The sequence below is a fragment of the Oncorhynchus keta genome, chromosome 2, assembly GCF_023373465.1.
Source record: "Oncorhynchus keta strain PuntledgeMale-10-30-2019 chromosome 2, Oket_V2, whole genome shotgun sequence".
NCBI classification, from domain to species: Eukaryota; Metazoa; Chordata; class Actinopteri; order Salmoniformes; family Salmonidae; genus Oncorhynchus; species Oncorhynchus keta.
In genome coordinates this window covers 65,422,634-65,437,898 of record NC_068422.1, presented here as the reverse complement: position 1 = coordinate 65,437,898, position 15,265 = coordinate 65,422,634, and the positions used below count along the sequence as shown (strand labels likewise).

At 42.4% G+C, this 15,265-nt stretch overlaps 1 protein-coding gene across 1 annotated transcript; it reads right to left on the bottom strand.

Annotated features, from left to right (window-relative positions):
* Positions 1–9,888: 9,888 nt before the first annotated feature.
* Positions 9,889–12,353, bottom strand: sult5a1 (sulfotransferase family 5A, member 1). Its single transcript, XM_035743418.2, has 6 exons — positions 12,094–12,353; positions 11,538–11,746; positions 11,288–11,414; positions 11,095–11,192; positions 10,357–10,537; positions 9,889–10,202 (listed from the first exon to the last, which is right to left on the bottom strand). The coding sequence occupies exons 1-6, from the start codon at positions 12,230–12,232 to the stop codon at positions 10,072–10,074; spliced, it is 885 nt and encodes a 294-aa protein (XP_035599311.1). The 5' UTR covers positions 12,233–12,353; the 3' UTR covers positions 9,889–10,071.
* Positions 12,354–15,265: the final 2,912 nt, after the last annotated feature.

The following is a 15,265-nucleotide window of genomic DNA, read 5'->3' as shown; positions in this document are numbered from 1 at the left end:
AACAATCAGTGTCATTATAGTCTCTGAAACCGAGGAGGTTTCACACAAATCACGAGATTCTACTTCTACAGACGCAGGAAAGTTGGTACATTGTGGGAGGCAACCCGTCAGTCTAGAGAGACTATTGTCATGCTACACATTCAAATGTTTTCTGGTCTGCTGAGATTTGTCTGACTTCACTCTGTTACTTAATCAAAGAAGAAAGTGATTCTGTGGAGTCTCATACAGCGAAAGCCGTAAGACTTCAGAGCAGGCCAGTACCTATATTCACCAAATGTTGCGACAGATATTCACAGTGACAATTATTTCTCCTCTTAGCCCAGTGTACAGGTGGAGTGGTGTGAAGAGGATACTCCTCTTAGCCCGTGTTTCCATTCATTGTTTCACTCTGCATAAGTTAATTAGCAGTTGTTACAATAACACATGCACTGCACAGTGTGCATTAGCATAGCTATGATAATTCTATGAAGTGAATGTGAGGACGGCTATTGTGATGATTTTTAGCCCGTTGCTGCCCTATTCCTCACTCAGCTCGACCTGTTTGCTAGACTAGTTGGCCCAAAGATATTTGTCATGTTTTGGATTTTTCTGAAATGCAACCATATAAAGGCCCTTTGGGGGAAGGATGTTTTGAATACCTATTGAGAAATAATTGCTTAAAATGTTGAAATTTGTGACACTACAATGATGAGTCTGTGTCATTTAAAATAGGAGTAGTGTTTAGATTAAGAATAGCTAAATGTCTTCACATTCTTTCATCCAAAACATCATAATTATCTCTGGTGTGGAAATGCAAATTCAACATACACGATATGCATAAGTATGTGGACACCCCTTCGAATGAGTGGATTCGGCTAATTTCAGCCACACCCTCTGCTGACAGGCGTATGAAATCAAGCACACAGCCATGCAATCTCCATAGACAAACACTGGCAGTAGAATGGCCTTACTGAAGAGCTCAGTGACTTTCAACGTGGCACCGTCATAGGATGCCACCTTTCCAATAGGGAGGGCTGAATCGCATAAAAATGTAGTGTATACTCATCCAAAGACCCATCACCACGCCATATTCTGAAATATGGAATAATAGAGTATATTGTATGAGTTATATATATTGAGTTATATGCATGAGGGCTGAAGCAGGCCTCCACAGTGGAGTCTGTCTGGCAACACAACCACGTGCCACCCTCCTGGTGGCTAGGTGCAGTACTCTAGCTCTGGCCTCTTCCCCTAATAAACAGTACTTCCCCTGATAAACAACACTTCCCCTAATAAACAGTACTTCCCCTGATAAACAACACTTCCCCTAATAAACAGTACTTCCTCTGATAAACAACACTTCCCCTAATAAACAGTACTTCCCCTGATAAACAACACTTCCCCTAATAAACAGTACTTCACCTGATAAACAACACTTCCCCTAATAAACAGTACTTCCCCTGATAAACAACACTTCCCCTAATAAACAGTACTTCCCCTGATAAACAACACTTCCCCTAATAAACAGTACTTCCCCTGATAAACAACACTTCTCCTAATAAACAACACTTCCCCTGATAAACAACACTTCCCTTGATAAACAACACTTCCCCTGATAAACAACACTTCCCCTGATAAACAACACTTCCCTTGATAAACAACACTTCCCCTAATAAACAACACTTCCCCTGATAAAGAACACTTTCCTTGATAAACAACACTTCCCCTGATAAACAACACTTCCCCTGATAAACAACACTTCCCCTAATAAACAGTACTTCCCCTGATAAACAACACTTCCCCTAATAAACAGCACTTCCCCTGATAAACAACACTTCTCATCAAAGAAACATTCCTGTCAGACATTCGCTCTCAGAAGCACCACTTGTCTTGCCGTGATCAGCTTGACACACTGCCACTCATTGATATAAACTGTGATCGGGAGGATTATGACCTTTTGTTAGTGATAAAATAATTTATGAGTTTAAAGATAATGAATAAATATTTCTTACCTGAAAATTAACCATTAGGGATTATAGGTTATGTAGCATGTATAAGGAGTAATTAAAATATTAAACATGAGTCCAACTAGGTTGGACTGGGAAAGAGAGGAATGTGTGTGTGTGCCTAAGAAAATACAGAGAACAATTAACTGTGTTTGAACCGACCCGGCTAGAACTCTGAGAAATGTATGATAGGACAGGGAGTACCCCTCCAGGTTTCCCTAATCTGGGGGGAATGGAACTGTCGGCTGGGTAGTGATAAATAGTGGTGAGAACTATGGAGAAGAAGATAACTCTCCTAATGTTCGTGTGCATGTGTGTGCGTAAGTAAGGAGCATGGTATAAAATGGATGTCTTTGTATACTGGACTTCAGAGTGCTCTGGTGAAAAAACATTGATTTGACTATTGTAAGCTGGGAATTCTGTTGGTTTCATTGAAACCAGAACTTTACAAACTCTTGGTTGCAGACTGAGTAGATTAATTGAAGTTTATGAACACTGATAACAAACATCTATGTCAGTTAGTGTTAGCATAACTTCACCATAATGTTCCAAAGCTGACAGCTTGACAGGCCCAAGGGGGATGGGGACACATGTGACTTACCACCAGTTTATAAAAAAAGTTGATTTATTTCACCTTTATTTAACCAGGTAGGCTAGTTGAGAACAAGTTCTCATTTGCAACTGCGACCTGGCCAAGATAAAGCATAGCAGTGTGAACAGACAACACAGAGTTACACATGGAGTAAACAATTAACAAGTCAATAACACAGTAGAAAAAAGGAGAGTCTATATACATTGTGTGCAAAAGGGATGAGGAGGTAGGCGAATAATTACAATTTTGCAGATTAACACTGGAGTGATAAATGATCAGATGGTCATGTACAGGTAGAGATATTGGTGTGCAAAAGAGCAGAAAATAAAATAAATAAAAACAGTATGGGGATGAGGTAGGTAAAAATGGGTGGGCTATTTACCGATAGACTATGTACAGCAGCAGCGATCGGTTAGCTGCTCAGATAGCAGATGTTTGAAGTTGGTGAGGGAGATAAAAGTCTCCAACTTCAGCGATTTTTGCAATTCGTTCCAGTCACAGTCAGCAGAGAACTGGAACGAAAGGCGGCCAAATGAGGTGTTGGCTTTAGGGATGATCATTGAGATACACCTGCTGGAGCTCGTGTTACGGGTGGGTGTTGCCATCGTGACCAGTGAACTGAGATAAGGTGGAGCTTTACCTAGCATGGACTTGTAGATGACCTGGAGCCAGTGGGTCTGGCGACGAATATGTAGCGAGGGCCAGCCGACTAGAGCATACAGGTCGCAGTGGTGGGTGGCATAAGGTGCTTTAGTGACAAAACGGATGGCACTGTAATAAACTGCATCCAGTTTGCTGAGTAGAGTGTTGGAAGCAATTTTGTAGATGACAAACATCTATGTCAGTGAAAGAGTAGACTACTTCCTCTTTGACTCAACCACTTCCTATATTTGTGTTGCTGATACGTTTTTTAATTTTTTTAATTTAACCAGGTAGGTCAGTTGAGAACAAGTTCTCATTTACAACTGCGACCTGGCCAAGATAAAGCAAAGCAGTGCAACAAAAACAACAACACAGAGTTACACATAAACAAACATACAGTCAATAACACAATATAAAAAAATAGAAAATCTATGGACAGTGTGTGCAAATGTAGAAGAGTAGGGAGATGTACAGATAATGATGTGCAAGTAGAGATACTGGGGTGCAAAAGAGCAAGAGGGTAAGTAATAATATGGGGATGAGGTAGTCGGGTGTGCTATTTACAGATTGGCTGTGTACAGGTACAGTGATCGGTAAGCTGCTCAGACAGCTGATGCTTAAAGTTAGAGAGGGAGATATAAGACTCCAGGTTCAGTGATGTTTGCAATTTGTTCCAGTCATTGGCAGCAGAGAACTGGAAGGAAAGGCGCCCAAAGGAAGTGTTGGCTTTGGGGATGACCAGTGAAATATACATGCTGGAACACGTGCTATGGGTGGGTGTTGCTATGGTGACCAGTGAGCTGAGATAAGGTGGGGCTTTACCTAGCAAAGACTTATAGATGACCTGGAGCCAGTGGGTTTGGCGACGAATATGTAGTGAGGACCAACCAACGAGAGCATACAAGTCGCTGTGGTGGGTAGTATATGGGGCTTTGGTGACAAAACGGATGGCACTATGATAGACCACATCCAGTTTGCTGAGTAGAGTGTTGGGAGCTATTTTGTAAATGATATCCCCGAAGTCAAGGATCGGGAGGATAGTCAGTTTTACGAGGGTATGTTTGGCAGCATGAGTGAAGGAGGCTTTGTTGCGAAATAGGAAGCAGACTTTAGATTTCATTTCAGATTGGAGATGCTTAATGTGAGTATGGAAGGAGAGTTTACAGTCTAACCAGACACCTATGTATTTGTAGTTGTCCACATATTCTAGGTCAGAACCGTTCAGAGTAGTGATGCTAGTCGGACGGGAGGGTGTGGGCAGCAATCAGTTGAAGAGAATGCATTTAGTTTTACTAGCATTTAAAAGCAGTTGGAGGCCATGGAAGGAGAGTTGTATGGCGTTGAAGCTCGATCGGAGGTTTGTTAGCACAGTGTCCAAAGAAGTGCTAGATGTATACAGAATGGTGTCGCCTGCGTAGAGGTGGATCAGAGAATCACCAGCAGCAAGAGCGACATCATTGATATATACAGAGAAAAGAGTCGGCCTGAAAGAGTCGGCACCCCCATAGAGACTGACAGAGGTCCAGACAACAGGCCCTCCGATTTGACACACTGAACTCTATCTGAGAAGTAGTTGGTGAACCAGGCGAGGCAGTCATTTGAGAAGCCAAGGCTATTGAGTCTGCCGATAAGAATGCAGTGATTGACAAGAGTCAAAAGCCTTGGCCAGGTCGATGAAGACAACTGCACAGTGCTGTCTTTAATCGATGGCGGTGATGATATCGTTTAGGACCTTGAGCTGAGGTGTGTCGTAGCTGAATCAGAATTAGTTAGGTAACATTGATAAATAAGATGTTTTATTTATTTTCATAATATGCTTATGTGGGAAAAAGTCACTTGGGGCCCAGAGAGGGGAGAGGTCAGGATTGTCTTCATATGTGAGTGAATATCTGTTGTGAAACCATGTGAAGGGCTCCACAATGTCTGTACTCTAGTCACTCCCTCCTTTTCCCATTGGGGGGAGGAGTATGGCAGTGTCTGGAACCATTGTATGTCCCCTCTGATGTTGAAACTTATTTTTCTTAGTATATGACCTAGAGGCTCACTCCCCTCAGGGAGCTTGTCCAGGGGTGGGTTGTATTTGAGATGGGAGTATCTAGAATTGACAATTGATATATGCCATTGGATGAGGTAATGTTTTGGTAATAGGAAGTACCAAGAACGAGAAGTAGAACCTTGTCTTAGAGAGCAAACTGAACGATAATTTATAGCTAATGCTATCTAGCTATGCGATACTCCTCTTTCAAGTAAAAGGCCCTTTGTGGAGTTCCTAAGTTCTGTGGTTCGTCATTGTGAGTTGAGAGGGGTGTATCTTGGCTATAAAAGATGAAGTATTCTTTTGTAAGCACTCTCAGAATTAATTTATAGACACTGATTTGATCTGAGAGTCAAAGGGCTATGGTGAAGCTCATATTATTAAAAGATGGACTTTAAATATATAACTCTGACTTGTGTGTGGTTTGCTCTCTCTTCATTTAGTAATACAGGAAATTGCCACGACAGGTGCACCCATGACCCGCTCGGAAACCAGATTGCGTAGTGGAGAACGTACGGTGGGATTTGAAATGGTCCGTGATCTGTTTATTAACTTGACCTTAGAAGATTTTAGAAAGGCAGGGCTGGATGGATATAGGTCTATAACAGTTTGGGTTTAGAGTGTCTACCCCTTTGAAGAGGGGGATGACCGCGGCAGCTTTCCAATCTTTGGGGATCTCAGACGATACTTAAGAGACGTTGAATACATGTCACACAGGGACAGAGTTCATGCTGACCCCCAGAAATAGCTCTGGCACACCACTTTGTAATGGAATCCAGTGGTGACCCCTGATGTCACTGACAGCTGAACACAAGACCCATGACACACAAGCCCCGCAAAGACAACTTCAACAACCAACCCAGACTGAATATCATGATATGCATGGTCTCTTTCTCTCTCTCGGAGGACCTGAGCCCTAGGATCATGCCTCAGGACTACCTGGCATGATGACTCCTTGCTGTCCCCAGTCCACCTGGCCGTGCTGCTGTTCCAGTTTCAACAGTTCTGCCTGCGGCTTTGGAACCCTGACCTGTTCACCGGACGTGCTTCCTGTCCCAGACCTGCTGTTTCCAACTCTCTCGAGACAGCAGGAACAGTAGAGATACTCTTAATGACCTGAATGAAAAGCCAACTGACATTTACTCCTGAGGTGCTGACTTGCTGCACCCTCGACAACTACTGTGATTATTATTATTTGACCATGCTGGTCATTTATGAACATTTGAACATCTTGGCCATGTTCTGTTATAATCTCTACCCGGCACAGCCAGAAGAGGACTGGCCACCCCTCATAGCCTGGTTCCTCTCTAGGTTTCTTCCTAGGTTTTGGCCTTTCTAGGGAGATTTTCCTAGCCACCGTGCTTCTACACCTGCATTGCTTGCTGTTTGGGGTTTTAGGCTGGGTTTCTGGTCTCTGGTGGATGAGACAGTATCCTTACTGTCACAAATGCTTTCAATACACAACTCACCATCCTTCACATTATTTTAGATGAGCAGCACATGGAATCTGGGATTAGGTAGGCCTAACGATGATATCCGCCTATTTGTTAGCATCTGTCACATCGTTTTCCATGAACCTTACTGATGGAAGTACAGTACGTAGCTATGAGCTATATATGGGAAATCCAGGTTGTTCGGAGTCAAGCTATGTGACTTTTTATGTACATGTCAGCCTTTCTGGAGTTAATATATGAGCCCTTCTAATGTGTCAATGTCAGGGAGTTCAATGTGTCCCTCTCGGATCCCATCAGCAGGCTAATGAGAGGGACAGGCTGACAGCGCTAGCTAGGGAGGAGACATGGTCTGTTCATCTAGCTATTGCAGCACAAGCCAAGATGGAGGAGAAACTTCACTCTCATTCAGTTACAGTTTTTCTCAATTGCTAAAACACTAAAACCCATTGGCTGAACAAAGTTCTCAGTTGCCTGGACTCATTTAGCTAATTATGCAGTCTGTTGTCAATACCTTAAACCATTTCACATGGTAAAACACAATTTGCAGATCTCACTTAGACTTTTCAGCAAAACTCTAAACACATTCTCATTCTCAAAACACATTCTGCACTCTAATGCACATGTCATCCATACTGGTAAACACAGGATCACGCCAAGGTTCTTAGGCAACAATCAAATACAAATAGAAGAAGACATGTATCCGTCATTGAAAACACAATTGAACACAACCACAAAACTCAAAATTGATTTAACATGTTTCAAATGATGCGACACAACCAATATAAGCCAGTTCAGAGAGCAAACAGGTTGTTGAAGGTGGGAAGGAGAAAGTCTGAGAATGGATAGAAGAAACAATGTGAGAGAACGAGGACGAGTGTGTATGCGAGGTGGGCGACGAAGAGGAAGAGGAGGAGGAGGGAAAGAAAGAGGCAGAGGAGGACGAAGAGGAAGAGGAAGACACAGAGTGGAAATATCTGATGAAATTCGAGCAACAGTTATAGACCATGTTCTTGTCCATGGACTGACAATGAGGGAAGCAGGACTTAGAGTGCAACCCAATTTTAGCCCATTTTCTGTGTCCACCATAGTAAGGACATTCAGAGAAGAGAACAGGTACAGTATACTACTGTATTTTGTCATTTCAAATGTACTGTACTGCACTATATGCAGCTGTTTCAATAGACATTTGTAAAGTTAATCACTGTATGTATTGTACTGCATGAATATGTTTTGTAACTGCTCAACTACTTTTTGTAGAATTGTAAGGCTGCCAAATGCAGGTTGAAGGACAGCTATATTCACTCGGGAGCAAGAGGCCATTATAGTTGGCATGGTCCTTCAAGATAATGCAATAAGACTCAGAGAAATCCAGGAACGAGTGATACAAGACAACACACACTTCCAGGGAATCGACAGTGTGAGTATTTCCACAATTGACCGTGTCCTCCATCGTAACAGGATGCGAATGAAACAAGTATACAGAGTACATATTTTGAGCACAACTCACCAAGGGTGAAAGAACTGCGAGCTCAGTATGTGCAAGTAAGTGTACATTCAGAAACATTTACTGTAATCCAGATTGTCTACAGTACTAACACATACTATGTGAATGGAATTACTCTTCAGTACATACAATGTATGTGAATCAGAAGCCTAATTGTACTTTACAGTATAGCACTGTCTCTGAACGACTGACAAAATCCTACATACAGTATATTTTATTTCTACACAGACAATATTTGACTTGGAATCCTTGGACAGACACCATGAGTTCATCTTTGTCGATGAAGCAGGCTTCAATCTAACAAAGAGAAGAAGGAGAGGCCGAAACATGATTGGACAGTGGGCCATTGTTGAAGTCCCTGGTCAACGAGGTGGCAATGTCACAATCTGTGCTGCAATCAGCAACCATGGTGTTCTACATCACCATGTTACACTCGGGCCATATAACACCCAGCACCTTCTAAGATTTATTGCCAAACTAAGATATATTTTATTTGAGCAGCAGGTTCAAGAGCAGCAGGTTCAAGAGCTAAATGAGAATCCCATTCCCACCTATGTGATAGTGTGGGACAATGTCAGTTTCCACCGAGCTGCTCAGGTAAGGGAATGGTTTAACATCAATGGACAGTTTATGAAATAGTACCTCCCTCCATACTCGCCTTTCCTGAATCCGATTGAGGAGTTTTTCTCCTCTTGGAGATGGAAAGTGTATGATAGACAACCCTACACCAGAGTAAATCTGCTGCAAGCCATGGATTTAGCCTGTGTTGATATAGGTGAGGAATCATGTCAGGGCTGGATACAATACACAAGAGGCTACTTCCCCCGTTGCCTCAGGAGGGACAATATTTCTTGTGATGTCGACGAAGTGCTCTGGCCTGACCCAGCCCAAAGACAAGAAGAAGCACATTGATCACATGTTTACTCCTTTGATTTGTGTCCCTTTTAGTATTGTATACTGTAGTACAGTGCCTTGTAGGCTGTATACTGTACAATGGACAAATTGTATGGCCCTGAACATTGTGCTTTCCATTTATTAACAGTACTGACTGCTCAATAGATTTTGACTGGTTGCAGGTTCATATCAACAAAGAACAAGAATTACAGTAACACAGAGACAAAGGACAAGTTTGTGAGATGCAGGGTACAGTACTGTATAAATAGGGGTACAAGGAGGAGGAAGAACAAAAAACAAAATTGCGAAGAGCAAAGCAGAGTAGTAATTTCTGGTCAATTTTGAGCTACTATGATAGAACATGTTTTCATTAATCAAAAGACAATGACGGAAAAATATGAATCTTTTTTTAGATGAAAGATTTACTTCTCCCTGAGAATTGTATGTTTTGAACAATGTGTTTTCTATTTTTTGGTGTATTGTTTACTGACTGCTTGAGAGTGTGTATCATTTCAATAACTTTGTTTATGATTTGAGAGACGTTTTTGATTTTGAACACAGGTAAAACTGTTTTGAGGCGAATGTTTCACTTTGCGAGAGGAGTCTGAGGTCATGTAAATAGTGCTTGAAGATGAGGTTTTGTGTTGAATGTTTTCAGGAAATGGAGCAAGGTTTCAGAAATTGTGTTTTAGCAATTGAGAAAAACTGGAACTGGAACATTTAGATTACTTTAGAGGTGGAAAAACCCAACAACAACAAATAGGTCACACGCAATATTTGTTTATGTTAGCATATCAATTTTATTATATTATTTTACTATATTAGCTTATGTACATTACATTTACATTCACAAAAACACGGAGAACATCAGTGGGAGAATACCAGGACTTGTATGAAGCGTATCCATCAATCTCCGGCGGCATGGAGGATAAGGGCCCTCCCCTGATCCCCAGAGGCCTGTCCTCCTACTCCTCCTCCCCCTCAGGACACTCCCACAGAAAGGTCAGAGGACAGTCTTGCATCTGGTAGCTGTAGACGGTGTCGAATAGACAAATCTGGTCCTCTGTGAAAGTGTTTCTCCAGTCACCGATTTTACCTGCAAACAGAACAAGGTCTTCATTATTATGGCCCATCTCTCTCCACAGCACTGTGAGTGCAGGGGAGGCCTATGGTACTGTTCTATCCTTCTGGCACTGACTGAAACATATCTCTAGTCAGGATTGTACTCCTGTTGAGCAAGGGAGCCCCACCTTTCCTCATGAATTTGCCTTTGCTGTGGTCCATGATCTCTTGTGGGATCAGGGTGTAGTTCACCATGGCGTTGTCTCTCATGCTGCTAAAGCTGCAGTGTCTCAGGGAGCTGGTTAACTCCTCGCCCGCTAGGGGGCACTGCAGGAAAGCGCTGATCTTCTCCATCGAGCCTCGCAGGTCCTGAGAAAAGTCAATACTCTTATTATAGTTACGGACAAAGAGGGTTGTTTTCACAAGAGGCTGAATTGATCTTCTTTGTCTAGTCGATCAACAACATTTGTGGCATACTAAGAGATCAAACATTCATTGGGGCGGCAGGGTAGCCTAGTGGTTAGAGCGTTGGACTAGTAATCAAAAGGTTGCAAGTTTGAATCCCCGAGCTGACAAGGTACAAATCTGTCGTTCTGCCCCTGAACAGGCAGTTAACCCACTGTTCCTAGGCCGTCATTGAAAATAAGAATTTGTTCTTAACTGACTTGCATAGTAAATTTTTTAAATATTTTTTTTAGGTCAGAAGGACAGCCTATTTCTATAGTTAACACAATCTCAGAGAATCATGAGACTGTAATACAACTGCTGTGATACAAGTGTTGTGTTTTGATGCCCTTAAATTGACATGTCTATAATAAGGTTAGGGGTGGCACAACTGCCATGGGGAAGAGAGAATGTAATGGGGTGTTTGCAATTTATGACAACCACAATAAATAGCAGACAGTAATAGAGAAGAGTTCTCCTACCAGCCACAGATCCTCATAAGAGATATAAAGAACATTTGCCAAGACTTCTGCTTGTTTCGTCCAGCCTTTCACATGATCGAACCAGGACCCATAACTCACTGTAAAAAGGGTAAACGTTGGAATAGATCTGACTGTTAAGAGGAGGATTAAATCCCAGAATTGTTTGAGGTACAAATCATTAGTGTCAACTCACCTGATCCCTCCAGGAAACTATCCAGAAACTCATCAAATGAGTTGGGTTCTGGGAGGAATTTGGCCATTTTATGGAAGTGGTAATATGACACAACAACATCTTTGGGGTTTCTGGCAACATAGATGACCTAAGAGACAGGGTGGAGATAGTGTCACTTGCTATCAATATATTATTTCCATAGAGTTGCTTTACAAAAAAAGGAAATGTCTCACAGCTTTGAGAATAGTTTCTTCAACATAACCAAACCTACCTTAGCTTTGGAGCCCTGGAGGGCAGAGGCCAGCAGGTTGTAGGGCAGGTGAGTGGTGATGATTCGGGGCCCTTGGGTGGCCCCCAGCACCTTTGCACTGTAATACTGTTCCAGCCAGGGGGCTCGGGCCCAGTTGGGAACAGTTTTGGAGAGTTGTGGGTCCCCTCTGTTTTTCACAAGGGTGACAATCTCCTGCATCCAGGTAGTCCCTTTAACCAGAGATCACAAAGGGAAAGAAAGAAGAGTTAAAGAGAGAGAACTGTACACCTAATACCTCTGTCTTCATTGAATCCCTGCCTAAACCACTACTTCCATAAAGTTAGGCTGTCTGAGAGAAGTGGATCTTGAAAACAATTAATCAATGACAAGCTAAACCAACCGTGACAATACAATAACCTACTGTAGTCTGCACATATACAGTTATTAAAAACCTGACTGTTTTCTTCAACTGCAAAGTGTGTGAAAGAGGGAGAAGGACTATAGTTGGCTAGTGTTGCAGCATGTCTAATGTGTTGTGACACAGAGCAGAAGTGTGACAGAGCTGTCCTGTCCTTACCTGATTTGGGGTAGGTGACGATGACGGTGTCCCTGTCCTGGAACTTGAAGTGGCAGGCATAGTTCAGGGAGTCCTGGGTGTGAATGTGCCCAGGGAATGAGATGTGATGGAAGGTCTCTGTCACGTCCAGCCTGGCCATGTCTGTCTGCCTGCCTGTCGGCTTGTCTACTTAACTGCCTGTCTGCCTTTTGGTCTGCCTGTGCCTGTCTCTCCGTCTGTTTGTCTGACTGACTATCTGTGAGGAAGTATGAGATGATCTGACTTGCTACAGACCTTAAATAGCGAAGCAGTAAGATACAACAGGAACTGTAAGAGGAACTCTAAAGCTGAGTGGGTGTAGCCGTAAAAACCGTATAATGTTGTCTGGATGGTGGGGGATTCCCCAGGAGGAAATGTACTGTATGGTACATACTGTAGCCATGGGAATTACCACTTGTATATAGATCATTTTCTTTTGTACAGATTAATTTGGGGCTGAGTAAAATGATCCGCACTGCCTGTACATAAAAATTGCCTCTGAGCCTGTTGGTCTGGGTCGCAAAGCTGGGATCCTTAGTTGATACATCCATTTTTGGACTTATAAATTAATGATATATACTCATTGATTCTTAAGGAATGTAACTTTATAAATGCCTCACGAGCTTAGTTAAACTGTCCTACTCCATCAGAACCCAAAATACAAGCTTAATTTACTCCAATAATTGTGAACAATGTAATTGTAAACAAACACCATATAGCCTCAAAACATGGTTAAAGGCCCAGTGCAGAAATATGTTTTTCAACCATGTTTTATATATATTTCCACACTATGAGGTTGGAATAATACTGTGAAATTGTAAAAATTATGATAATGTTCTTTTAGTGTAAGTGCTGTTTGAAAAGACCACCTGAAATCTCAGCCTGTTTTGAAGGGTTGGAGTTTTGACCTGCCTGGTGACATCGCCAGGTGGTAAATTAGTAAGAAAGAGAGTTCCAAACCTCTCTACCAATAACAGTTTTCCCCTCCCCACTCAGACCACTCCCGGAAAGTCCTAGCAAAATTCTTGCCTGAGAAATTGCTATTTGCAGTAAGGTATTCAATTGTTACCCAGAAATGATTTGATTTTGAGATGAAAGCAGCTGCATTGGACCTTTAAGGGCTCCTCTTTGGAAATTCAGGGTTACAGAATGATTGAAATTTAAAGGCGATGTTACTGCGTTAGCGGTCAGCGCACTCGGAAATGACCTTTACATTTATATTGCGCAATCTGGAACGCTTCAGCGATACAGATTGAATGGAGCCCAAAACTATCATTTTGATATCATGGATGGTTCGTCCTTGCATCTATAGCTCTGTCTATGAGTGTGAGAGTGGTTACATTTCTCCAACCCCATCCCTCAGCTTTTTACCAAAACACAGGCAGTGTGCCCACTGTTATTGTTTCAATTAAGGATTCTAGCTTTAATACGACAGTACTTTCTGCCAGACTGCAGGATTTTTCTGTTTCATGACGAGGGTGACTGGAGTCCTTGATTATACTACAGTGTTGAGTTATATTTTTGCCACTGTTTAATTGACTCAAGGACGAGAGTTGTTGATGATGAGCGAAGAGTCCTGAGGGCGCTCTAAGGATGTTTTATCTAAGAGTTGATTATCATAATGCAAACAGGTCATGACCTTCGCAATGCTCGTTTTACTGCTCCTGACAGAGAGCGGACTGTAATCTGATTTAAATTAACATTTTACCTCCAAACACTGTTATTTTAAGAATAGACGTCTAAGTAACCATTCATAAGAGGCTATTATTGTTTTATTTCACCTTTATTTAACCAGGTAGGTCAGTTGAGAACAAGTTCTCATTTACAACTGCGACCTGGCCAAGATAAAGCAAAGCAGTGCGACAAAAACAACAACACAGAGTTACACATAAACAAACGTACAGTCAATAACGCAAAAGAAAAGAAAAATAGAAAAATCTATGGATAGTGTGTGCAAATGTAGAAGAGTAGGGAGGTCGGCAATAAATAAGCCCAAGAGGTGAAATAATGACAATTTAGCATTAACACTGGAGTGATAGATGAGCAGATGATGATGTGCAAGTAGAGATACTGGGGTGCAAAAGAGCAAGAGGGTAAGTAATAATATGGAGATGAGGTAGTTGGGTGTGCTATTTACAGATTGGCTGTGTACATCTACAGTGATCGGTAAGCTGCTCAGACAGCTGATGCTTAAAGTTAGAGAGGGAGATATAAGACTCCAGCTCCAGTGATTTTTGCAAGTCGTTCCAGTCATTGGCAGCAGAGAACTGGAAGGAAAGGCGCCCAAAGGAAGTGTTGCTTTGGGGATGACCAGTGAAATATACCTGCTGGAGCGCGTACTACGGGTGGGTGTTGCTATGGTGACCAGTGAGCTGAGATAAGGCAGGGCTTTATCAAGCAAAGACTTATAGATGACCTGAAGCCAGTGGGTTTGGCGACAAATATGTAGTGAGGGCCAGCCAACGAGAGCATACAGGTCACAGTGGTGGGTAGTATATGGTGCTTTGGTGACAGAACAGATGGCACGGTGATAGACTACATCCAGTTTGCTGAGTGTTGGGGGATATTTTGTAAATTACATTGGATGGGTAGGATAGTCAGTTTTACGAGGGTATGTTTGGCAGCATGAGTGAAGGAGGCTTTGTTGCAAAATAGGAAGCAGACTTTAGATTTAATTTCGGATTGGAGATGCTTAATATGAGTCTGGAAGGAGAGTTTACAGTCTAACCAGACGCCTAGGTATTTGTAGTTGTCCACATATTTTAGGTCAGAACCGTCCAGAGTAGTGATGCTTGTCAGGCGGGAGGGTGCGTGCAGCAATCGATTGAAGAGCATGCACTTAGTTTTACTAGCATTTTACCAGCATTTAATAGCAGTTGGAGGCCACGGAAGGAGTGTTGTATGGCATTGAAGCTATGGGATGGTCCTCACAATAGTCAGGAAGATAAGCTAATGGTACCCATAAAACGATGAATTCAGTCATAAATTAATGAACCAACACGGTGGCCTTGTGTTTAGAGTGTGCACTGAGATTGGAAGAATGGGGGTTCCATCTCTGGCCGAGTCATACCAGGGATTGAACCTCATGCCTCTCTGCTTGGCACTCTGCATTAAGGAAATGGATTGGGGTTGAGGTCATGTCCATGGGGTTCAC